We start from the raw sequence: 25,797 nt of genomic DNA on the forward strand, positions 1-25,797 counted from the left end.
ACACTACTGAAATATTCCAACTCGTGCATTTCAAAGAAATAAATACAAAATGAACATAGAAAAATCAAGAAACAGTAACAGTGACAAGGTAAACCACAACCATCCACTACTGAAATTTTCCAACTCTTGCATTTCAACGAAAGAAATTCAAAATGAACTTTGAAAAATAAATAAAATGTAACTTTGACACGGTAAACCACAACCAAACACGACTGAAATATTCCAACTCTTGCATTTCAACTAAATAAATTCAAAATGATCTTTGAAAAATCAAGAAAATGTAAGTGTGACAAGGTAAACCACAACCAAACACTTCTGAAACATTCCAACTCTTGCATTTCAACGAAAGAATTTCAAAATGAACTTTGAAAAATCAAGAGAATGTAACTGTGAAAAGCTAAACCACAACCAAACACTACTGAAATATTCCAACTCTTGCATTTCAATGAAAGAAATTCAAAATGAACTTTGAAAAATCAAGAAAATGTAACTGTGACAAGGTAAACCACAACAAAACACTACTGAAATATTCCAACTCTTGCATTGCAACGAAAGAAATTCAAAATGAACTTTGAAAAATTAATAAAATGTAACTGTGACAAGGTAAACCACAACCAAACACTACTGAAATATTCCAACTCTTGCATTTCAATGAAAGAAATTCAAAATGAACTTTGAAAAATTAAGTGAATGTAACTGTGACAAGGTGATCTACAACAACACACTATTGAAATATTCCAACTCTTGCATTTCAATGAAAGAAATTCAAAATGAACTTTTGAAAAATCAAGAAAATGTAACTGTGACAAGGTAAACCACAACCAAACACTACTGAAATATTCCAACTCTTGCATTTCAATGAAAGAAATTCAAAATGAACTTTGAAAAATCAAGAAAATATAACTGTGACAAGGTAAACCACAACCAAACACTATTGAAATATTCTAACTCTTAAATTTCAATGAAAGAAATTCAAAATGAACTTTGAAAAATCATGAAAATGTAACAGTGATAAGGTAAACTACAAACAAATACTACTGAAATATTCCAACTCTTGCATTTCAACGCAAAAAATTCAAAATGAACTTTGAAAAATCGAGAAATTGTAACTGTGACACGGTAAACCACAACCAAACACTACTGAAATATTCCAACTCTTGCATTTCAACGAAAGATATTCAAAATGAACATTAAAAAAATCAAGAAAAAGTAACAGTGACAATGAAAACCGCACACAACCAATACTGAAATATTCCAACTCTTGCATTTCAATGAAAAAAAATCAAGATGAACTTTGAAAAATCAATAAAATGTAACAGTGACAAGGTACACCACTAGCAAACACTACTAAAATATTCAAACTTATGTATGTCAAGGAAAGAAATTCAACATGAACTTTGAAAAATTAATAAAATGTACCTGTGACAAGGTAGGCTAAACCACACCGAAACACAACTGAAATATTCCAACTCTTGCATTTCAACGAAAGAAATTCAAAATGAACTTTGAAAAATTAAGAAAATGTAACCATGATAAGGTAAACCACAACCAAACACTACTGAAATATTCAAACTCTTGCATTTCAACGAAAGAAGTTCAAAATGAACTTTGAAAAATCAAGAAAATGTAACTGTGACAAGTTGAACCACAAACAAACACTACTGAAAAATTCAAAATATTTAATTTAAACGAAAGAAATTCAAAATGAAATTTGAAAAATCAAGAGAATGTAACTCTGACAAGGTAAACCACAACCAAACACTACTGAAATATTCCAACTCTTACATTTAAACGAAAGAAATTCAAAATAAACTTTGAAAAATCAAGAAAATGTAACCGTGACAAGGTGAACCACAACCAAACACTACTGAAATATTCCAACTCTTGAATTTCAATGAAAAAAATTCAAAATGAACTTTGAAAAATCAGGAAAATGTAACTGTGACAAGGTAAACCAAAACCAAACACTACTGAAATATTCCATATCATGCATTTCAACGAAATAAATTCTAAATGAACTTTGAAAAATCATGAAAAAGTAACTGTGACAAGGTAATCCACAACCAAACTCAACTGAAATATTCCAACTCTTGCATTTCAACGAAAGAAATTCAAAATGAACTTTGAAAAATCAAGAGAATGTAACTCTGACAGGGTAAACCACAACCAAACACTACTGAAATATTCCAACTCTTGCATTTCAACGAAAGAAATTCAAATCAAATTTTAAAAATCAAGAAAAAGTAACTGTGACAAGGTAAACCACAACCAAACACTACTGAAATATTCCAACTCTTGCATTTCAACGAAAGAAATTCAAAATGAACTTTGAAAAATCAAGAGAATGTAACTCTGACAGGGTAAACCACAACCAAACACTACTGAAATATTCCAACTCTTGCTTTTCAACGAAAGAAATCCAAAATAAACTTTGAAAAATCAAGAAAATGTAACTGTGACAAGGTAAACCACAACCAAACACTACTGAAATAGTCAAACTCTTGAATTTCAATGAAAGAAATTCAAAATAAACTTTGAAAAATCAGGAAAATTTAACTGTGACAAGGTAAAACACAACGAAACATTACTGAAATATTCCAAATCTAGCATTTCAACGAATGAAATTCGAAATGAACTTTGAAAAATCAAGAAAATGTAGCTGTGACACGGTAAACCACAACCAAACACTACTGAAATATTCCAACTCTTGCATTTCAACGAAAGAAATTCAAAATGAACTTTGAAAAATCAAGAAAATGTAACTGTGACAAGGTAAACCACAACCAAACACTACTGAAATATTCCAACTCTTGCATTTCAACGAAAGAAATTCAAAATGAACTTTGAAAAATCAAGAAAATGTAACTGTGACAAGGTAGACCACAACGAAACACAACTGAAATATTCCATCTCTTGCATTTCAAGGAACGAAATTCAAAAATGAACTTTGAAAAATCATGAGAATGTAACTGTGATAAGGTAAACCACAACCAAACACTACTAAAATATTCCAACTCTTGCATTTAAAAGATAGAAATTCAAAATGAACTTTGAAAATTCAAGAAAATGTAACTGTGACAAGGTAAACCACAACCAAACACTACTGATATATTCCAAATCTTGCATTTCAAGGAAAGAAATACAAAATGAACTTTTAAAAATTAAGTTAATTTAACTGTGACAGGGTAAACTACAACATCACACTACTGAAATATTCCAACTATTGAATTTCAACGAAAGAAATTCAAAATGAACTTTGAAAAATAAAGAGAATTGAACTGTTACACTTTATCCAACATCAACAAACTTGTTAAAAATTCAAAAACTATAACTTAAATTTAAGATACTCTGCTTGTACTTTGATAAATCATGAAAATGTAACTGTGACAATGTATACAACAAACACACAATAGTGAAAAATTCAAACTCTTTAATTTCAAAGAAAGAAATTCAAAATAAACTTTGAAAAATCAGGAAAATGTAACTGTGACAAGGTAAACCACAACCAAACACTACTGAAATATTCCAACTCTTGCATTTCAACGAAAGAAATTCTAAATGAACTATGAAAAATCAAGAACATGTACCTGTGACAAGGTAAACCACAACCAAACACTACTGAAATATTCCAACTCTTGCATTTCAACGAAGGAAATTCAAAATGAACTTTGAAAAATCCAGAAAATGTAACTGTGACAAGGTAAACCACAACCAAACACTACTGAAATATTCAAACTCTTGCATAGCAACGAAAGAAAGTCTAAATGAACTTTGAAAAATCAAGAAAATGTAACTGTGACAAGGTAAACCACAACCAAACACTGCTGAAATATTCCAACTCTTGCATTTCAACGAAGGAAATTCAAATGAACTTTGAAAAATCACTAAAATGTAACTGTGACAAGGTAAACCAAAACAAATCACTAATTACATATTCCAACACTTGCATTTCAAAGAAAAAAATTCAAATGAACTTTGAAAAATCATGAAAATGTAACTCTGACAGGGTAAACCACAACCAAACACTAGTGAAGTATTCCAACTCTTGCCTTTCAACGAATTAAATTCAAAATGAACTCTGAAAAATCGAGAAAATGTAACTGTGACAAGGTAAACCACAACCAAACACTACTAAAATATTCCAACTCTTGCATTTCAACGAAAGAAAGTCGAAATGAACTTTGAAAAATCAAGAAAATGTCACTGTGACAAGGTAAACCACAACCAAACACTACTGAAATATTCCAACTCTTGCATTTCAACGAAGGAAATTCAAAATGAACTTTGAAAAATCAAGAAAATGTAACTGTGACATGGTAAACCACAACCAAACACTACTTAAATATTCCAACTCTTGCATTTCAACTAAAAAAATTCAAAATGAACTTTGAAAAATCAAGAAAATGTAACTGTGACAAGGTAAACCACTACCAAACACTAGTGAAATATTACAACTCTTGCATTTCAACGAAAGAAATTCAAATGAACTTTGAAAAATCAAGAAAATGTATCTGTGACAAGGTAAACCACAACCAAACACTACTAAAATATTCCAACTCTTGCATTTCAATGAAAGAAATTCAAAATGAACTTTGAAAAATCAAGAAAATGTAAGTGTGACAAGGTAAACCACAACCAAACACTACTGAAATATTCCAACTCTTGCATTGCAACGAACGAAATTCAAAATGAACTTTGAAAAATTAAGAAAATGTAACTGTGACAAGGTAAACCACAACCAAACACTACTGAAATATTCCAACTCTTTCATTTCAAAGAAAGAAATTCAAAATGAACTTTGAAAAATCAAGAAAATGTAACTGTGACAAGGTAAACTACAACAACACACTACTGAAATATTCCAACTCTTGCCTTTCAACAAAAGAAATTCAAAATGAACTTTGAAAAATCATGAAAATGTAACAGTGACAAGGTAAACCACAACCAAACACTACTGAAATATTCCAACTCTTGCATTTCAATAAAAGAAATTCAAAATGAACTTTGAAAAATCAAGAAAATGTAAGTTTGACAAGGTAAACCAAACACTACTAAAATACTCCAACTCTTGCATTTCAATGAAAGAAATTCAAAATGAACTTTGAAAAATCAAGAAAATGTAACTGTGACAAGGTAAACCACAACCAAACACTACTGAAATATTCCAACTCTTGCATTTCAACGAAAGAAATTCAAAATGAACTTTGAAAAATCAAGAAAATGTAACTGTGACAAGGTAAACCACAACCATACACTACTGAAACATTCCAACTCTTGCATTTCAACGAAGGAAATTCAAAATGAACTTTGAAAAATCAGACCTTTGGAGGGGGAGGGGCCGGGGGAGGGGGTCGTTCTGTGTCTCAATGCACAAAAAAAGTATAAAAAATGGGGGTGGGAAGGAGGAGGGGAGGGGAGGAGGAGGTGGGAGGAGGAGGAGGAGGGGAGGAGGGGAGGGGGAGGAGGGGAGGGGAAGGGGAGGGGGTCTGGGTGGGCCTTTGGGGGCGCCGGTGGCTCTTTGGGAGCCCGGGGGACCTTTGAGGACCGGGGGAGGGCCTTTGGGGTCCGGGGTGCCCTTTGGGGGTCCGGGGGCCCTTTGAGGACCAGAGGAGGGCCTTTGAGGGTCTGAGGAGGGCGTTTGGGGGGCTGGGGCTCTATGGGAGCTTGGGGGACCTTTGAGTACCGGGGGCTTCCTTCGGGGTTGTGGTGGGGGATCGGAACCCTTTGGGGTTGGGGTAGAGGACCTCACAACACTGTTCAAATGGGGTTGTGGTGGGGGATCGGAACCCTTTGGGGTTGGGGTAGAGGACCTCACAACACTGTTCAAATTGAACTTGTGTATTATAACGACCACAGAGTTTCACCCTCAAATTCTCTTCTAAAACCTTTCCTAAAATCTTCTTTCAAAATGTCTCTTACTGTTTCGCCGAAATAATCCCATAAAATGGATAAAATGGTTTCGCCCAAATAATCCCTAAACGTAATTTCAGCGTGTTCCTTTTGTTTGGCATCTCAGCGCTAACGCATTTCAAATTTCTAGGAAACCCTTTCCTACGTTAATCTCTTCATCTCATAAATTTTCCTAGCTAAACTATTAGGGTTTCGTTAGAATATCAATTTATCTCTCCGACTTAAAGCTCCGTGAAGCCGTATTTAAAAATAGAATTTCTATCTCTTTAGACTCCCGCATAATTCCAAGATAACAAGTGATGTCAATTATAATTCCTGACACTAAAGATCAATGAAGCCCTATTTAAAAATAGAATATTAATTTTTCTCTCTGACCTAAAGAACGTTTATCCCTCAGACCTAAGATTAAAGAAGCCTTAATGTTTCTTAATTCTCCCCTTCGTGAATCAATAATTTCCCTAGCGATTATGTAAATCAAGTTCTCAGGTTAGGTTAACCAAACAATCTCATACCATTCGCGTCGAGCCTGTCCATTCTCACTGACAACGAACAGACATAAATCATCCATATAACAGACATGAAAAATATCAAATAACTCAACCAATACACATAACCCTCCATAAAAGCAGACATAAATGTGAGAGAATTCTTGTTTTTCAAATTCACACTCACACAAACAATTAAACATCCTTAATTTGATGTTGACATCCGAGAAAAATTTCAAATAAAACGAACAACGCACATAACCATCCATGAAAACAACCATAAATGTGAGAAAATTCATGTTTTTCCATGTGACAAAATTCCTGTTTTTTCATTCTCACTGAGAAAACCATAAAACAGACATGAATTGCTGTTGACATCCATAAATGTGACATAGTTCCTGTTTTTCAAATTCTCACTGACAAAAACCATTAAACATCCATGAAAAACATCAAATAAATCGACCAACACACATAACCATCCAAGAAAACATACATAAATGTGAAAAAATTCCTGTTTTTCAAATTCTCATTGACAAAAACCATAAACCACGTGGTTCTCGTGCTCATATATGGTGTTAAAAAAAGTTGTAGGTGGCAGCAGGGGTGAAGCGTCGGGCTGGTACCCCCATTTCTACTTTCACTTGTAGGGGATGTTTCCCCCCTCTTAAAAAAATCAGGTGAGTTTTCTGAGGCTCGTAGCCTTTGATGAGTAATACTAAACTTAATAAAATTCATATATTTAGAATCAGCATTATAAGCGCATTCTTTTGATACATTTATTGACATCAAAGTTCCGTTTTTAAAAGTTTCGATTACTATTGAGGCGTATCGCTTGTTTTTTTATTGTTTTTTTTATTACGTATATGTTATTACGTATATGATGGGGTTCTCCCCTTAGTCAATACCACGCTCTTTACGTTAAAATTTGAAAAAAATTTTAATTCACAAACCCCTGAATCACACAGGCCGTTTAATTAGAATAGATAGCTCTTTTGAAAGCACAAAAAAAACTGTAGCGTAAAGAGCGAATTATTGACTTGGGAGATAGCCCCCTCATATACGTAATAATTTCTGTTAATTTTAAGTTCTAATGCTGCTTCTTACTTTCAGTTGAAAGTACTTGTTTTTTTTAATTTAATTTCTGATCGTTTTTTAAATAATGCTTGGGAATCAGGCGCCCCCTTCATAGAAATGTCCCTTACCCCCAAGAAACATCCTCCACGGAAAGATTCTCCCGAGTAACCCCCTCCTCCAGCCTCCCCCCACCAGAAAAAAATTCTTCCTGAAAATGTCTGTATACTTCCCAATAACCAATACAATATGTAAGCAATGGGCAAAGTTCATAACTTGCAGCCCTTCCCCTGGGAACTGTGGGGGATTAAGTCATCTTAAAAGACATATTTATTAGATTTTCGACTATGCTAAACTCAATGGCTATTTAAAAATTTTAATTGGGTGACTTTGAGAAAAAAATGAGCGTGGGAGGGGGCCTAGTTGCCCTCCATTTTTTTGGTCACTTATAAAAGGAATTAAAACTTTTAATTTCCGTTCCAATGAGCCCTCTTACGATATTCTAGGACCACTGGGTCAATACGATTACCCCTGGGAAAAAAAAACAAACAAATAAACACGCACCCGTGATCTTTCTTCTGGCAAAAAATGGAAAATTCCACATTCTTGTAGATAGGAGCTTGAAACCTCTGCAGTAGGGTTATCTGATGCGCTGAATCTGATGGTGTGAATTTAATTAAGGTTCTATAATTTTTAGGGGGTCTTTCCCCCTTTTTTCGAAAATCAGCCAAATTTTCTCAGGCGCGTAACTTTTGATGGGTATAATTAAACTTGATGAAACTTATATTTTTGAAATCAGAATTAAAATCTAATTCTTTTGATGTATCTATTGGTACCAAAATTCCGTTTTTTAGAGTTTCGGTTACCATTGAGTCGGGTCGCTCCTTACTTACAGTTCGTTACCACGAACTGTTTGATTTTGTTACTGAGGCATGCCAAAATTACCTCGAAATGAAATTCCTGAGTTGATTCCTTTTAATACAGAAAACAGCCACTAGGTAGATAATTTCGGAGACCACATTTTATCCCTATTTTGAACTTTTATTTTACAGCCACTAGGCGTTATAAAAAATATTGGCAATAAGAGGCTTGCCTAGATGATAGTTTTTTTGTATAGATTTAGGATACCTTTACTGTTGATATAAAAGATAAGGCATAATGATCTCACCAAAATACATGCTGATTGTGACAGTTCTTCCTCACTCGACGGTTTTTTCAAAATACATTTTGAATTTTTTCTTTTCTATGGGCTAGAGTTCACTCTTTACTAGGTTACCCGTAAGATGGCAGTCATGGTCACTAAAATGTTACATCCGGAGAAGTTAAGGTTTGCGGGAAAGCCGCGTTCCTGTTTGCAATTGTTTCTTTTCGTGTCTGACTTGATTGTTGATTATATTTTCGGTTCGTTCTGGGTTTCATCTATTCATTGACGATGGTTTATGTAATTTTACAATTGAATTACTGTTTGACTTTATTTCCGCTCGTCTCTGGATTAATGTAGCACTTTACTTTTTTTGAAAAACTTCTCTTGTGGAAGACTTCTTTTAATTCATCACACTATTTATACTATTCTCCCAAGTATGGCAGATTTTGTAAGCTTCTTTATCTAATTTATCAACTGGATAGTAAGAGATTTAGAAAAAGTGGGTCTGGAACCCCTCTAGTAATGATCCTGCTAAAAAAAAAATTAAGACACCTCAAATACAAAACAGGAATGTATAAGATACTTAAGGAATACAAAATATAATTTTAGGAATAGATTACATCAAATTTTTGAGTGTAGGATCTTGACTTGAATCAAGTCCAATCCATCCTCGAAGATAGATTTGGGGTTTTTCTTTCACCAATTTCTTGCTCCTAGATGATTTGTATTTTCTTACAAGTAGAAAAGGTACAGTTTGTTCAGTGGCCATTATTTATGTTTTTGTCCTTTAGGAGTGTACCTTCTAGGATTTGGATTCTTAAAAACATAAATAATCGTGCTTAATCCAAAAATTCACAAATTCTACAAATTTACAAAATCTATAGGCGGGGATAATGTGTTTTTCAATATTCAGGAGGGCAATTTTGTCGTTTTTCAATTTTTCCAAAAGAGATACAAAAAAAGGGTTTTTCAATAAAAATATCCCCCCTAAAGACACTATCTAAATCTAATAGGTGGCGAAATATCTAGTAGAGACGTACAAACCCCCTTGTCCCCCCAATCGACACCACAGAGGATGTACCAGTGTGTCAACCATAACTGGTTAAATGCTGTGACGAGTTCGTTGCGAAAATAAAAATAATAATTTTAAGTTACAGCTCGTCATGTTCTGGCTAAATATCACACAAAGCAAAGCATTAACAACCGAGTAATATTTATTTAAAACAACAAAAAAACATTTAGAACAAGATTTTAGCTCAAAAGACTTCTGGGCAAGAAGTGCAACAGTTTTGTTATTTTTACAACATGTATAAAGATATAAGAGTTTGAGGTAACAGCAAATGCTGAAATTAGTTGAAAATAGATAACGCTTGTCCAAAAGATAAAATTTAACCCCTCTTCCCAGATTTTGAAATTTCAAGATAATTCTTACATTTAAAGCAAATTTAAGACTGAACAAAACAATTTTTTCATGTGATCAAATGAAGTCCAATCCATCGTTGAAGATGGATGAGATCCATATCTTAAGGTACGATAAGAGCGTTCCTCTCATCGTAAGGCTACCCTATAAAGTTCAGAAAACTGGTGTTAAAGGATCTAATATCTCCCTCCTAAACTTCACTTTTGTCTCACATTGCCCTTCACTTAATGCCCTTCACTTTGCTTCCAAAAATTGAAGTTTTTGTGTACAACCTGAAGTATATATTGCTTCATTACTTGGAGGGGGAGATGAGGGGTAAGGCGAAGTTTAAAGTTAAGGCAAAGAAATAAGATTAATAGGTATTTCAGATTGTTTGAAAGTAGTTTTCAAAATTGAACAGAATTTTCTTATGAAGAGAAGATATTGTAAAGGATTACAGACTATGTTTCCAACGCTTTGGGGGATTTCTTCTAGATTGAGAATTATAATAAATTTGATGAACATCAATCGAGAATCAAGACAGACAAATCGAGAATCCTGCTTCTCTATATTTTTATGTTGGAGCTGCTGGGATGCATTTATACTCCGGCTCTATTTTTTTTCTTTTTCTTTAGATGAGTATAATAACAAGCATAAATTATTTATGCATAAAGATTTTTTAACTAAAAACACATCTTTTAACTAAGAGTTAAGAGAGACGTTAAGTATAAAAGAAAATATACTATATAATTCCTTCTTAACAGAGCAAGGGGTCGATACTATCATCATTTGAGGAAAGAAACAGAAAAGTAAACAAGCTTGCAACTTTCACTATCATATACATTCAGTCATTGGGAGTTTTCCAACAATCTTAGAATTGAGCTTAGGTTAAAAAAAATATACATTAAAGATTACGCACCAACGTATTTTCAGTATTTATAAATCAATATTAGTTACTATGTTGGGATTCCTTTTCTAATCTATGCATTTTTCTCTAATAAATTTTGGATGTTATCAAATTCTCAGCGGTAGCTTTGTGCCCAGTCATCTCGGGAAAAGAAAAAATGTTGTATTCTTAGGTACGGGAGCATCAAGCTTCCGGGTATGTTTTAATATATATTTCTTTTAATTATAAAAGGCACTAGATGTGGCAATATCCTTTAAAATGAGCCATTAAACAATTCTCAACGATGCTCCAGTGCCCCACTTTCTGAGGAAAAGAAAAAGTAAAAATAAAGATTTAAACTTTATTTAACTCAGTTTTAAATTCGATTTCAAAGCGAAAACACCTATGTGAATTGTTTGTATTTCAAAAGGATTAAAGTATTAAGTGACTTTTCATTCTGACGCAATCTGGTACTGTTTATATTTTTTGGACTGATTTGATGCAGTATTTAATGTTGATGAAAAATCAACCTAAGGGTAATTTTTTGGATATATATTCGTGATTAATGAATTAAAAATATAGACATGGAAAACATCATTTGGAATGCAGTATTAAATTTTGTTTCAAGAGCAATGCTAGCCAGAATAAAACATCAATTGATTATTAATTGTGCTGTGGAGTTTTTCTCTAGAGATAATACACTGAGTGCAAAAGAATTCATCCTACAGAAATCTGACCTACCGGACCCCTTCCGTAAATCAGTTAAGGATGAAGAAAATGTCCTGCAGATAGTGAAATTTTTTGCAACATCAGCTAAAGAAAAGCGTCAACTTCCTATATTCGTCATTTTTGAGCCAACCGAGGTCCCTGCATGCGGAGAAGAGATAAGTGCATGCGTAACTACCAAAGTAAATGATATGTGCCGTCGTTTTGAAGGCTTCATGGAACGACTGAAAAGAGGTAACTTAAGTCTTTTTACTCGAACTAGTTTCCCTACCCAACCAAATGCCCCCACAAATCTGTCTTACTCTGTAGTTGTTTCAAACCATCCGCCACTGAAAACCCCATCGGAGCGGAAAGCGTTTATAGAGTCTGCGTTTGGCGAATCCCTTGATGCTTCTAAGGTTGAGCTCAGACCAGGAAAAAATTAGTGCCGTGTAGCCATTGCGCAGAAGGCTACTGCGGAGAAATTGGCACTGGGATTAATAATCAAAACCAGGGTTACAGCGCAAAATCAGAACTCCCTCACACATCGGTATAGTTAAAGGGATTCCCGAGTCTCTTAGTGCTGAGGATTTACAAAGATTAATAGCCGGCTGTGAGAAAGTCGAACAATATGGGGAATCACGCACCTTTAAGCTGTATTTTTCAAGTAGAGATGCTTTTGATACCGCCGCACAAATGACGATTAGAATTTACTTCGAGTGTTTCAAAATACAAGAATTTATTTTTCTCCCGAAACGTTGTTTTAAATGTCATGAAATCGGCCATATGTCGACACAGTGCAAAAACGCCAAGAAATGCGGCCGTTGTGCCCAAAATTACCACGGTGCGACGAAAGAAAGCTCATGCCAGAACCCGATCTGCTGTTTGAATTGTCAAAGCACCAAACACACGTGCTGCCATGCTAACTGCCCGTTGAACAAGACTTTGAAGCCAAAAAGCCAATCTGTTTGAAATGGTTGAGCCTTATATTAAAAAGAGCGTCTTGTCATGGAACGTAAATGGTAATCTCAGTGCAAAAATCGCCGTGGTGGAATAACTTTGCCTTACTAAAGAAATCATATGCATACAGGAACATTTTCTCTCTGCTGATAATATGACACTCCTGGATATAGTGCCATCACATGTGCTCCACTTTGTAGCCGCTAAAAGGCCCAGAAAACGAGGCCGCCCCTCAGGTGGACTTGCTACAATAATAGATAGACATACTAACTCTGAACTATTTGCAAAATCTGACCATTTCCTTGCAGTTAAAGTGGGTGATACTGTCATTGTTAATGTATACCTGCCGATAGACTATAGAGACGAAAATTCTGAAACGAAGTTTGCTCTAGCATGCAGAAAATTGGGTAAATGTTTGAGTAAAATCAGAGCCTCGCACCTCCATTGGGTTCTGTTGGGGATCTTTAATTGTGACCTATTGAAAAGTGATAATCCATGTACGGCTCTGCTTCTTAGCCCGATTCCAAATGAAAGTGATCTCTTACCAAAATCTGCTGATTTCACATATATACACCCGTCAGGATCAGTGTCAAACCTTGATCATGGGCTTGTTTCCGGTAGTATTGCCAGTCGTGCAGTAAGTTTAAGCGTACTTAATGAGTTTGCAGTATCTGACCATTTTCCGTTGTCTTTTAGTATTATGACTCCATTTAACCGTGCACGGGTAATCCAAGATTTTAAGTGACGTACTGTGGTAGAATTGAATAAGATTGATATACCCCGGTACCAGCATTGTATTGATAATATTCTCGCAAAGATAAAAATACCATTTAAGCTTCTCCAGAATTAGGTTCCGTCTTCAATCAATGAAAATCGTATTAAGTTAAATATATATGCGTCACTTATTTCACATGATTTATTACAAGCAGAAAAGCAGTTTGTCCCTCGCACTAAAGCACGAGTCGGATCCCAAGTGAAGGGCTGGTCCCATAATTTTTTGCTTGTTGAGGCTTGTAATAGGGCCAAATTCTGGCTAAGTATCTGGATAGATTGCGACCGTCCCAGAACTAGTATCATAAACCAGATCCGTTTATCCACCAAACGCCGTTTTTCAAAAGAGTTAGATAAACATAGAGCTACTATTCGTTCCAATTCTTCTGAAAAGATTTTTAATAACCCAGGACTTTCGTTGTAAAATTTAACACGTATGCAAAAACAAAAGCCAAACCAGTCATTTAATATCCCTCCCGAACTATGGGAACAACATTTCTCCAGAAAGTTTTAAGAACCAGACCAACTAATAGAAAATCCCTCCAAAGTTACACTCGAAAAGATACTTTTGATAGGGGACAAATCAATGTTTACTGTATCAGTTTTGGATGTTTATAATATAATTCGTAAGATTAAGAAACCTTTTTCAAAAGGTACAGATCATGTTTGCGCCAAACACCTCATATATGGAACCCCTTTTCTTTTTTTCCCACCTTGCCCCACTTTTACAAATGTTGTTTACAAAAGGAATAGTTCTTGTCTCGTTTTCAACTGGCTGTTTTACTCCTGTCCCTAAAAAAAATAAACCCCTAAATGACTGCTCGTCATATCGGCCAATAACGGTAACTACATCTTTTTGTAAAATTTTTGAGAAGTTGATAATGCCTGAGCTGGTTGATAAATACTGTATGTCCCCACACCAATTTAGATTCCAGAAAGGAATATGGTGCGCTCATGCACTGACGGCACTGTCGTCGGTCTTGATTGATGCTGATAAATCTGGAGAGCCGCTTATTCTAGGGAGCTATGATGTCTGATGTGCTTCTGATTCGATAATTCTCGCGCATATCCTCACTGAATTGTATAAACACGGGGTCAGTACCTGTATTATTCATGCTTTGTATGATATGTATAATCATTTAACTGTCACTGTTAATCTCCCTCTTGCAATAATTACAAAGATAACCATACCTGTTTGTCGCGGAGCAAAGCAAGGCGCCATTACATCCCCAATTGTGTTTAACAAATGTATTCTCGACGCACAATCTCAAGCAGTTTCTTCCTGTATTTTAGAAGGGATAGATGTGTCTCTTATTTTTTGTGCGGACGATGTCTTTAACCCCAGCCGAAGGGTATTGGCGTTTGAGAAAAAAATTTTCCGTTTTGAGTCGAGAGTATTCAAAAATAAATCTTAAATTTAACGCTGAAAAGTAAGAAGTGGTACTATTCAACTTGGGCCCAGTTCCCAAAAGACTTAATATTGGTCTTAAGGGATTATTGGTTGCTCCTAAATTGGAAATGAATTATCTTGGCCTCCCAATCGGTAACTCCCTTAAAGCAACTAAAAATCTTCTCATTCGTCATTTCCAGCGCCGGACGTCCATTGCCTACGGTGGCATAGTTTCCAATAAACTTCGTTTTAATCGCTAGCTGCTAGCTAAATTATATAACTCATATGTGCTCCCAAATTTTTTATGCCTTGCACCTTTTTGGCGTACCTTTGCGGCAACAGAATCAAAGCAACTCCGACGAATTTATTACCGGTATGGTAAATATCTTCTCAGCCTCCCCCCCTTGAGCAAGTAATTCTTGGGCCAATAGGAAATACGACCTAATTGACCCCAATGCTGCCATCGGCAGATGCATTTTAGCTTACAATAGGGGAATAAATGTATAATTTTAAGATGGAATAACCATGGTATTCCATTTTAAAACATTAGGTCTTTCACCTTTACTGTTTTTGTGTTTGTTATATATACTGTATGATTGTTTGGTTTATTATTATGCTTGTGTGCTTGTTCCATAAGTTTTATCATTGTTTTATTTGTGCTTGTCTATGTGCTTGTTACTTTGGCTTGTGTTGTCATTTTCTGGTTTATTACTATGCTTGTGCAATTGTTCTATGAATTTCTATTTCATTTTATTTGTCATTATCCGTCATTTTCTTTTTCTTTTCTTCTTCTTTTTTCTTTTTTTTTTACTCCGTTCATCATTGTATTTCAACGGCTTATAAATAAATTCAATTCAATTCAGATGCCCTATATGCAGAATATTGTGGTTTCAGCCACTTTTCTTGAATTTCAAGCCAATATATTCTCCTTGTTGTTCAAGCCAAGGGACGGTAAATTTGCTATATAGGGGTTTTGGACAAGGCGATTCTAATAGTGTACTTCTTGTTTTGATCTGACTCTATCCTTAGTAGTTATGGTTTATTGTAGTGTTTACTAAGGGAAGTGGTCGTCTCTTACTAGGCTGCTAGCTACCGCTGCAACCCGGATATGTCAAAATTGATGTGTAATTGCATGAAATTCATAACATTTTCGAGGGTGTTTTTCTCCTTTCTATAAGACCATACAAATTTTCTTAATCTATAAACTTTTAGTGGGCTACTCTAAACTTCAAGATTTTATACTTTTAGAATAAAGATAAATAGCCGAATTTTATTTAGGTCTACTTTATTGTCAATAAGTTGTTTTCCAGATTTCTGGTTTCTATCAATAAAAATTGTTGTTTATTACCATGAATGCTTTGATTAAATAGGAATATTGACTATCAACAAAAAGGAAAAAGAATCATTTATATGTAACTCTGAAAAGTTATGCCAGCTTTTCCTCTCGCAGAGACTATTTGTCAAGGACTTACCTTAATTAGCCACGGCTCTCAAGACTTTCATCACTTCCACTAATTTGATGATCTGAAAATCAACGGACTCTGTCAAGAGATCGTTTAATAACTTAACATAGTTTACAGCTAATATCCTTATGGTATGGGTTTTTTCCTGGAAAATTCTTAAATATTGGCTCTAGATTGAGCTCCTTTATTAAGTCTATAGAGAACGAGTTTTTTTATGAAAACAAAAACTTCTTCCAAAAAAAATTGGTGGGGCACTTAATTTATATTTTCCTTATTTTATTTAAATCACAATTTAATAATGCAGAATTTTTGAGTATGCAAAATTTGGGAAGGAGAAGTTGAATTAAATATCAAAAGCCCTGAAAACGACTTCTTTGACCTTAGTGCCTCTCCATTTATATTTAAAATAAAACGAAAATATGATAACACGTAAAACTTTTAACTAAAATAGTGAGTTTTAACAAAAGTATTTGTGTATACCAACAAAATTTCGAATTATTCTGCTTTGCATCTAGAAACCATTAAAAAGGAGAAAACGCAAAAAGGAGAAATACGGTTAAAAGTAAATACATCCTTGAAAATAACAAGAAAAGATGAAAAAACAAGCAAATACTATACAAAAAGGAGCAAAAAAAAACTCAAACAAGTTGATAGACCAAAGATAAACTGAAGTTGCTGTTTTAAAGCAATACCCAGAACAGTTGGTAAATAATGAAAATTGTTTTGAATTGTTATCCAACTTAATTGTAACAAATAAATGCTTGCGGATTATATAAATTTAACAAAATGGATTTTATAATGAAATAGTAAAACCAATGTTTTAACCTTTTTATATAAAAAAAAACATAGGAAAAAATTACCATTATCAAGGGTAATTTCTGTTCCTGGAAAGCTTTTTGCAATGATCCTGCTGAAACGTGCAATAAGTTTCCTACATTCTTTGTGCCACCCCTAACAAGCCGAATTCATGCCAGGAAGATCGATAACTGAACAGATTCATACGGTCAGATGGATCATTGAAAAGGCACTGGAATTCAACAAAAAAGCTAACATAGCTTTCATCGGCTTTCGTTCTGCCTTTGAGACTGTTGACAGACATTCCCTTTGGCTAATCCTGAAAGCTGCAGGCCTACCAACATAGATAATCAGCCTCTTTAAAGAACTCTACAGCAGCACAGAAAGGTCATCCTTATTAACTGGAAGCTTTCTTCTTCCTTCCCCATCAAAAATGGTGTACGGCAAGGATTTGCTGCTGCACCTGAGTTGTTTAACTGCGTCATCGACCACATTTTGAACGAGACACACAGTGCCAACAATTTTGGCATAAGTTATGCCGGGTGGAATTTGTCTGATGTTGACTTTTCCGACAATGTAGCAGTCCCTAGCGAAAATATCGACCAACTTAAGTCTACACTTGAGACGTTCTCCTCCACTGCCTCCGGGGCTGGGTTGCAAATCAACTGGAAGGAAACGAAGATCATACCCATAAAAAAGACCGCATCGGCATCGTTGACGTGGTGAGGCAGTTCACTTATCTTTGATCAATTATATCATCAAATGGCACACTTGACGCCAACATGTACGCCAGATCAGCCAAGGCAAACTTTGTATTCGGACGGCTCTTGAGAGCAGTCCTCCAGAAATCGCAAATTAGTCGCCATAAAAAAAACCTGAATTTACAACGCCACAGTCTCAAGCATCATGCTGTACCCTTTTGAGACATGGCCAATAGCCCAGACACAGCTAAGAAAGGTCGGTGCCGTCCACACTAGACACCTGCGTTGAGTTGAAGCCTTTAAATGGTATAATAAGATCCGCAATACTGAGATCCTGAAGACCTTCAAGTTTTCAAACCTCTCCATCTGAGTAGAATCTCGTTCTCTAAGATAGTACGGCCACTTACTCCGCCTCCCACCAAGAACCCCTGCAAGGGTCATTTTGGACTTCAATCTCTCTGAAAATGTCTGAAAACGTCCTCAATGGAGGCCGCATACCAGATGGGCTGATGTTATAAATCAACTCCTCTTCAACCATAACATCGCCCTAATTACGACCCATCCTTAGCCCTGGACAGGACTGCTTGGAGAAGACTGACAGCACTGTCTACAAGTTCCGTCTACGCTGGCGACCCTGCTGAGTCAAAAGTAAGTAAGTCAAAAAGGTCTTAAAACTGAATTTGCCAGAAAAGGGATTATTGTATTCAGAAAGAGCATAAAAATGGCATCTATTGGTTTGTTCACTTTACTTGTAGGTCAATAGTACAAACTGCTCAATATTAACAATTATTCCAACTTAAAACAGATCCAGAAAAAAAGCGGGATGTACACCCTTTTGATTTTTCAGCAATAGCTGTTGGCTTAAACCCTTTTCATTTTAAAGGTTTTTATTTCAGTTCGAATATTTCACTAAAACAAAACGTAAATTCTACATATCTGCTAATGTAAAACTTCAAGTTTCATTTGATTATGGAGGCACCTGGCAGCTTGTGGGAGATGAGTGTTATTCTGTTGGTATTCTCTGCAATAACACTGTTGATGTGGCTACCATATATAACCCAAGCTCTTTAGTTCGAAGAGTGACAATCCCTTTGGATCCTATTATATATCAAAGGTCAGTAAAGTATTATTTTAGGATTAGAATTCGTTTAGAATTATTAATAGAGTAATAAGGATAGTGAGTAGGAAAACCTATTCGTTGGATTGCTAAGCCAAAATCTACACAATCATATATATTTTAATAAAAATAAGGGAATTCAATTTTTTTTTAAAGACCTCCATATGAATTTGTGTGGTCTTGGTAGTTCCAGGTGCTAAATAGAAATAATAACAAAGATGAACGTACGTTAAAAACCAACAAAAACTAATCTAATATTATATGCCATTAAACAGCTGAGAAAGATTATATTTTCCTTTGGTGGTATAGTTCCCTTTGTATTTAACACATTGTTACTGTTTGAATTTTTACAGGCGAAACGCGTTGTCAAATTTATCTGAATCTTTACTTAAATTTTTTCGTCGTTTGATATGACAACGCCGACAAAAATCTGGTCTAAAAACTTTTGTATTTTGAAGTAATCACAAGAAAACTGGTACACATCATGTTTTTCAGGTGTGAATAGACAGACCAAAGTGAGTTTTAAGGGCAAAAATGTTTTTAGTTTCAATTCCTTCTTCTCTAATGGCAAATTGTATACATTTCGGGTTTTTATAAAGTGGTAAGTGAAAATAGTAAGTATCGTTTCCCGACATGTAGTTGATGTTTATGGTCCGCAATTCCTTGTATATTCCTGATAAAACATAATTATGTTTGGTCGTTACTGGCTCATTACCGCACACTATGGTATTGCTTAATATTTACTACATACAAGTGCACCAAAATTATTATTTATAAACTATTTATAAAAAAAATTAGTTTTAAAAATTATTATAACAGTAAAACGTCGGAGAGTAAAAGTGTAATAAGAACTGAAAGTATGATTTGGGTTTTATTTAATAGATTTATAAATATAAAGTTCAAATAGGGATCCTCTTAATAAACAATGATAAATTTCTCAAAATACTAAATATTTCGATCACTGTGTTACTACTGATGAGGATATTTTTTGTGAAATTTATCACCGTCTATTAAAAGGATTTATCCCTATTTGAACTTATTATCTATCGTCATGTAAAGGCAGTGCGGTCTCCAAAATTATCTATATAGATAATTTTGAAGACTATATTCATATAATAGATTAATGGATTCAGAATAATAGATTCATATTTAATATTATCACCTTAAAGTCTTTATAGTTTTAACTCTGTAATCTTGATGCTTTCATATCATAGAAAGCATATTAGCTCCACCTGAGTAAAAAGCGGAGCGGGTCTCTCTGTAATATTTATTTGTTTTTATTATTTTTTTTTTCACCAACGAATCTTTGTACGGAAGGAGTTGTCAGAGAAACTGTCGGGAGAAGGAGGCTCATTTGTTTGGAAATTGAATGTTCAAATGCCCTTTTTAAAAGTCAAAACTGATTGTAGTAAAACCAGCCCTCCGCCCATGCTCTTTTTGGTGTCATACCTCCCAGTGACATCCCAACAAATTTTGAGACATATATTTTGTTAATCACAGTTGAAAGGTCCAATAATTATGCCTTTAGGGATGACCTAATGCCTCACAACCCCTGGGACAACGGCTGTTAGTTACGCAATTTCCCTTTTCATTACATGAAAGATTTTTTATGGGAAAAGGGTGGCTTGTTTGATCCTGCGTCCTCTGAAAGGCTAAGTGTATTGAGGTGAAGCTTTCAGAGCATGATGAGAGGTAAGTTAAACAGACCAAAAGTAAGTAAATGCATACTACTACTGTTATTCCTCCCCCTCTTCCTCCTCCTCCTGCTAATGCTATTGCTGCTGCAACTAAAGATAAAATAACTGTTTCTCAAATCATGACCCGACGGCCCTAAGCCCTTGGGGCAAGGGGTGCAAGTTACGCAATTTGCCCATTGATTGCATATATGACTTATTTAAAAAGATTTTTTTTTCATCCCGAGTATTCAAAAGACTAAAGGTACTAAGGTAAAGCTAACAGGGCATGACGAGAGGGTATTAAAATGACCAAAAGGGAATGTGCGTATACTACTACTACTACTACTACTACTGTTACTACTCCTCTTCCTCCTACTACTGCTACACCTATTACTACTAATACTACTGCTCTTAAAACTACTCCTGCTATGCATTCTAATAATACTAAGGCTAAGGGTATTAATGAGCAATTTTCAGTGAGTGCTGCGTGGGATGTCAAAAGGGTGTATCAGAAAATCTTAGGAAGTGCATAGAGTAAGGAGTTGAAACTTTCAGACATATTGAATGGGATATTAAAATAGTCCAAAGGCACTGCTTGTAAGTTACTACTACTTTTACTGCTACACCAGCTACATAACTATTACTGCTACTTCTGTCACTGCTACTGCTGCGACTACTAGGAAACTAATATTAAGGCTAAAAGTAATTATTTGTAACTTTCAGGGAGTGTTTTGAGAGATGTTGAACTACATCAAAACCCACTATGTAAATGAGTTTGCCACAAAGGTTCGTCAACAATATCTCAGGAATTGCACAGAGTATTAAGTTAAAACCTTCAAGCATGTTGAGAGGGATGTTGAACTAACCCTAAGACACTATGTTCAAACGATTTCTACTGCTTCTACTGTTATTACTACTAATGCTGTTTCTACTACCACTACTACTACTAGTACTATTAATATTACTGCTACCACAACTACAACTGCTAATACTGTCACTAATATTACTTCTACTACTAATACTATTACTACTACTACTACTACCACTACTATTATTACTACTACTACTACTACTACTACTACTACTACTACTACTAATACTAATACTACTACTACTACTACTGGTACTACTACTACTACTACTATTATACACTACTACTGCTATGACAATTGCTGTTAGAACTTTTTCTACCATGACTGCTTTTGTGACTATTACGAATAATACTTCCACTATGACTACTACTACGACTACTACTACTAATACTTCAACAACAACTACTATTATACCGACACTATGAGTACTACTTCTATTACTACTACGACTTCTGTTACTGCGACTTCAGCTGGTACGACTACTACTGCAACTTACACTAGTACATCTGCTGCTGCGAGTACTCAAGACAGTGACAATCTACGACTGCAGATATTTTAACTATGACTACAGGTGACTTCTACTATTTACGACTGTGACTACTTACGATTAAGACTGGGATTACATGTTTGTTTTGACTGTGAATACATGGGACAGCCACTACATGTGACTCTGACTACTAGTGACAGCTTACTTACGACTGTGACTAACTGCTGCATTTAATACTTGTGACTGCTACTTCTTGTGAATTCGGCTACAGGCGACTGTGACTAAAAAGCTACTACTGCGATTGCGACTGTGTCTGTGACTGCTACTTATGCTGCTGCTGTAATTATTGTTATTATTGTAAATTCAAAACAAGACATTTTCTTTAATTATCTAGGAAAATCCAAAATCCTGAATCTTAATAAAATCTAAAAAAATATCAAACTATTTACAGAAGAATAACGAATCCCTCGAAAAAATCCCAAATTCCTAAGTATCTATTTCTGAAAACAATGTATTAAAATAATCTACTGAATTCTAAAACATGACGTGTTTTTTATAAGTATTGAAGCTATATTTCATTTTTGCTCATATTGTGCCAGGGACATTTTTTCGTAGCCATTGTTTGGGGGTAACTTTTAAACTGGCAATTATTTGAGGTAAGAGAGATTTGTAAATCCCACCTCTAACATGAAGGAAGGTAGATAATAATTCTTTAAGATGAGAAAATGGACATTGAGGCTCTATTTCATCTGTGCTTTTTCTTAAGAGTTATTTCCCGTCTTCTAGGCGGGCTATAGAAGAATTATTTCTCGTCTTCTTGGCGAGCTATAGAAAAGTTATTTCTCGGCATCCAGGTGGGCTATAGAAGAATTATTTCTCGTCTTCTAGGCGGGCTGTAGAAGGGTTATTTCTCGTCTTCTTGGCGAGCTATAGAAGAGTTGTTTACCGTTTTCAAGATGGGGAATCTTTCATGGGCCCTTGTCTGAACTACTGTCCGAACTGCTCTGATTAAACTTTTGTCCAAATTACTCTGAACAAACTCTTTTTATTTCAATGAAAAAGAAACAAGAGCAAAACTATAGTTGGCAATAAGGATATCAAAGAGAAGCTTATATGCACAATATACAAGAAATTATTTTGTAAAACTGCAAAAGTACAGAAAAGTACAACCAGCTTTTTACAAGTTTTTTCAATTGAAAGATAGGAGCAACATTAAAGCTTAAAACGAACATAATTTATTAAGTATATAGGGGGTTGCCCCCTTTTCTATACCTCGCTTTTTACGTTGGAGTTTCTTTATAACTTTTAAAAAAGCTTATTGTTCTAATTAAACGGCATTTGTTTTTCAGGATTCGTTCTTAAAGAAATGGGACAAAAAGTCAAGCTTAAGTGTAAAGAGCGAAGGAATGTAGAGTGGGTAACCCTTTAATTTACGTTATAATTTCTGCTCGTTTTAAGTTTTGTTGTTGCTCTTCACTTTCAGTTGAAAAAACTTGTTTTTTATTTAATTTCTGATCACTTTTAAATTATGCCAGGAAATCTGGCTCCCCCTCCATGGAAAATTCCTTCCCCCCACAGGAACTTCCTCCCTGGAAAGTTCTTTCCACGTAAAATACCCCCTCAGGGTATTTTACCGAAGCCTCAGGCGGCTTGGTGCTGCGGTGAGTTGTTAGTAGTAGTATTAGTTAAACTGCGTGGAACAAAATGGCTATCTCAAAATTTTGATTGGATGTATTTGGGGAAATAGTGGGCGTGAGAGGGGCGTTAGTCACTCTCAAATCACTTTCAACAATGAAAAAATGCACTAGCCTTTTCAATTTCCAATCAAATGAGCCCTTTTGAAGTTTCTACGACAACACTTTCAATAAAAACCTTATATGCCCACAGGCATAACTTACAACTCTTGCCCTCAGGGATGGGAAGGGGGGTTGTCATCCTCAAAGACCTAATTTCTAGAACTTTTTACTACGTTGAACAAAATGGCTATCTGAAAATTTTGATTGGATGTGTTTGGGGGAATGGTGGGCGTGAGAGGGGGGTTAGTTACCCTCCAATCACTTTCGACTATTAAAAAGAGCACTAGCCCTCTCAATTTCCATTTGAATGAGCCTCTTTTGAAGTTTTTAAGACAACTATATATATACAAACCCGTATATTCCCCAGGGCATAACTTACAACCTTTGCCCTAGGGGCTCTGGGGGGTTTGTAATCCTTAAATACATAATTACGTTGAACAAAATGGCTATCTCTAAACTTTAATTTAATGTTTTTGGGGAAATGGTGAGCGTGAGAGGGTGGGTTAATTACTCTCCACTCACTTTCGACTATTAAAAAGGGCAATTTCAATTTCCAATCAAATGAGCACTTTTTGAAATTTCTACAACCACTTTCTATATAAACCTTATATGTCCCCAGGGCATATCTTTCAACCCTTACACTGGGGGCTCTGAGGGGGTTATCATCCTATAAGACCTAATTTCCAGAACTTTAAACTACGTTGAAAAAATGGATATCTCAAAATTTCGATTGAATGTGTTTGGGAAAATGGTGGGCATGGGAAGGGCGTTAGTCGCTCTCGAATAATTTTCAACTATTAAAAAAGGCACTAGCCCTTTAAATTTCCAATTGAATGAGCCCTTTTGAAATTTCTACAACACCGCTTTCAATAAGAACTTTATATGCCCCCAAGGCATAACTTATAACCTTGCCCTGAGGGCTTTGGGGGAAAGGGGTTGTCATCCTTAAAGAAATAATTTTCAAAACTTTCATTCACGTTGAATAAAATGGCTATTTAAAAATTTTGATTCAATATGTTTGGGGAAAAGGTGGGCACGAGAGGGGGGGGGGTTAATTTCCCTCAAATCACTTTCGAATATTAAAAAGGGCATTAGCCCTTTGAATTTCCAATCGAATGAGCCCTTTTTCAAGTTTTTACGACAAAGATTTCAATAAAAACCTTAAATCCCCCTGGCATAACTTACAACCCTTGCCCTGAAGACAAGATATTGTCCTGCTCAAAGGTATAATTTCTTGAGCTTTAAACTGGCTCTAAGGTTAGAATTAAGTTATTAAACATTATCAATTTGATTTTTGGGAGTGGAGAAATACCTAAAGATTTTAAGAAAATTTTAATTGAGCCACTGTGTAAGAAAGTTGACAAGAGTGAGCGTGTGAACTATCATGGTAGTAGTCTGATCACTATGGATAGCAAATCACTTGGTAATGTAATACCTTTTAGACTAAGATGATGCCGTATACAAAGTTTTAAGAGAAGAACAGTGCGGTTTGAGAAAAGGTAGAGGATGTATCGACCCAATTTTCACTCTTAGGCTAATAATTTTGAAGTGCCTGAGTTTTCAAACACCTTTGGTCCTCAGTTTTATAGATTATGAGCAAGCGTTCGATTCTGTTGATAGAAGAGCTTTAGTAAAGGTTTTATCCTTGTATGGTATACCAGACAAATACATTAAAGTGATTAGTGCTATGAACGAGAATAACACTGCTGCGGTTAAGGTAGGAAATGAGGTTAGCAGCTGGTTTTGTATGAAAAGGTAACGTTGGGTAATGAAAAGATTGATCAGGTGGGCAGCTTCACTTACCTTGGTAGGATTATTTGTAAAGATGGTGGGAGCAGTGAAGATGTTAAAAGTAGAATAGCCAAGGCTCAGGTTGTTTTTCACAGTTCAAAAAAGTTTGGAAGGATTATGAAGATTAATCTGAAAACTATGACTAAAATATTAGAAGCTACAGTGATGACAGTGGTCTAATATTGCTTTGAAGCATAGGAGATCTGAAAAACGGGTGAAGATTTGCTGGATGTTTTCCAGAGAAATTGCTTAAGGATTGTTCTGGGTACCCGGTTGACTGACCGTATTTCAAACAATAGGCAATACGAAAAATGCTGTTCAATACCACTCTCTAGGACTATAATGAAAGAAAGGTTGAGGTGGCTAGGGCACGTTTTG

The 25,797-nt window shown here is 35.1% G+C and overlaps 1 protein-coding gene across 1 annotated transcript in view; it reads left to right on the top strand.

Annotated features, from left to right (window-relative positions):
- The window catches only part of LOC148943246 (reelin-like), a 292,228-nt gene that overhangs the window by 264,945 nt on the left and 1,486 nt on the right, over positions 1–25,797 (top strand). The window contains exon 25 of the mRNA XM_089101783.1: positions 18,577–18,794. Within this exon, the coding sequence (XP_088957909.1) occupies positions 18,577–18,794 (218 nt within the window). The remainder of the gene's footprint in view (positions 1–18,576; positions 18,795–25,797) is intronic.

This window comes from Artemia sp. Qi Xiang Cuo, chromosome 15 (genome assembly GCF_049724085.1).
Source record: "Artemia sp. Qi Xiang Cuo chromosome 15, ASM4972408v1, whole genome shotgun sequence".
In the NCBI taxonomy this organism is placed as follows: domain Eukaryota; kingdom Metazoa; phylum Arthropoda; class Branchiopoda; order Anostraca; family Artemiidae; genus Artemia; species Artemia sp. Qi Xiang Cuo.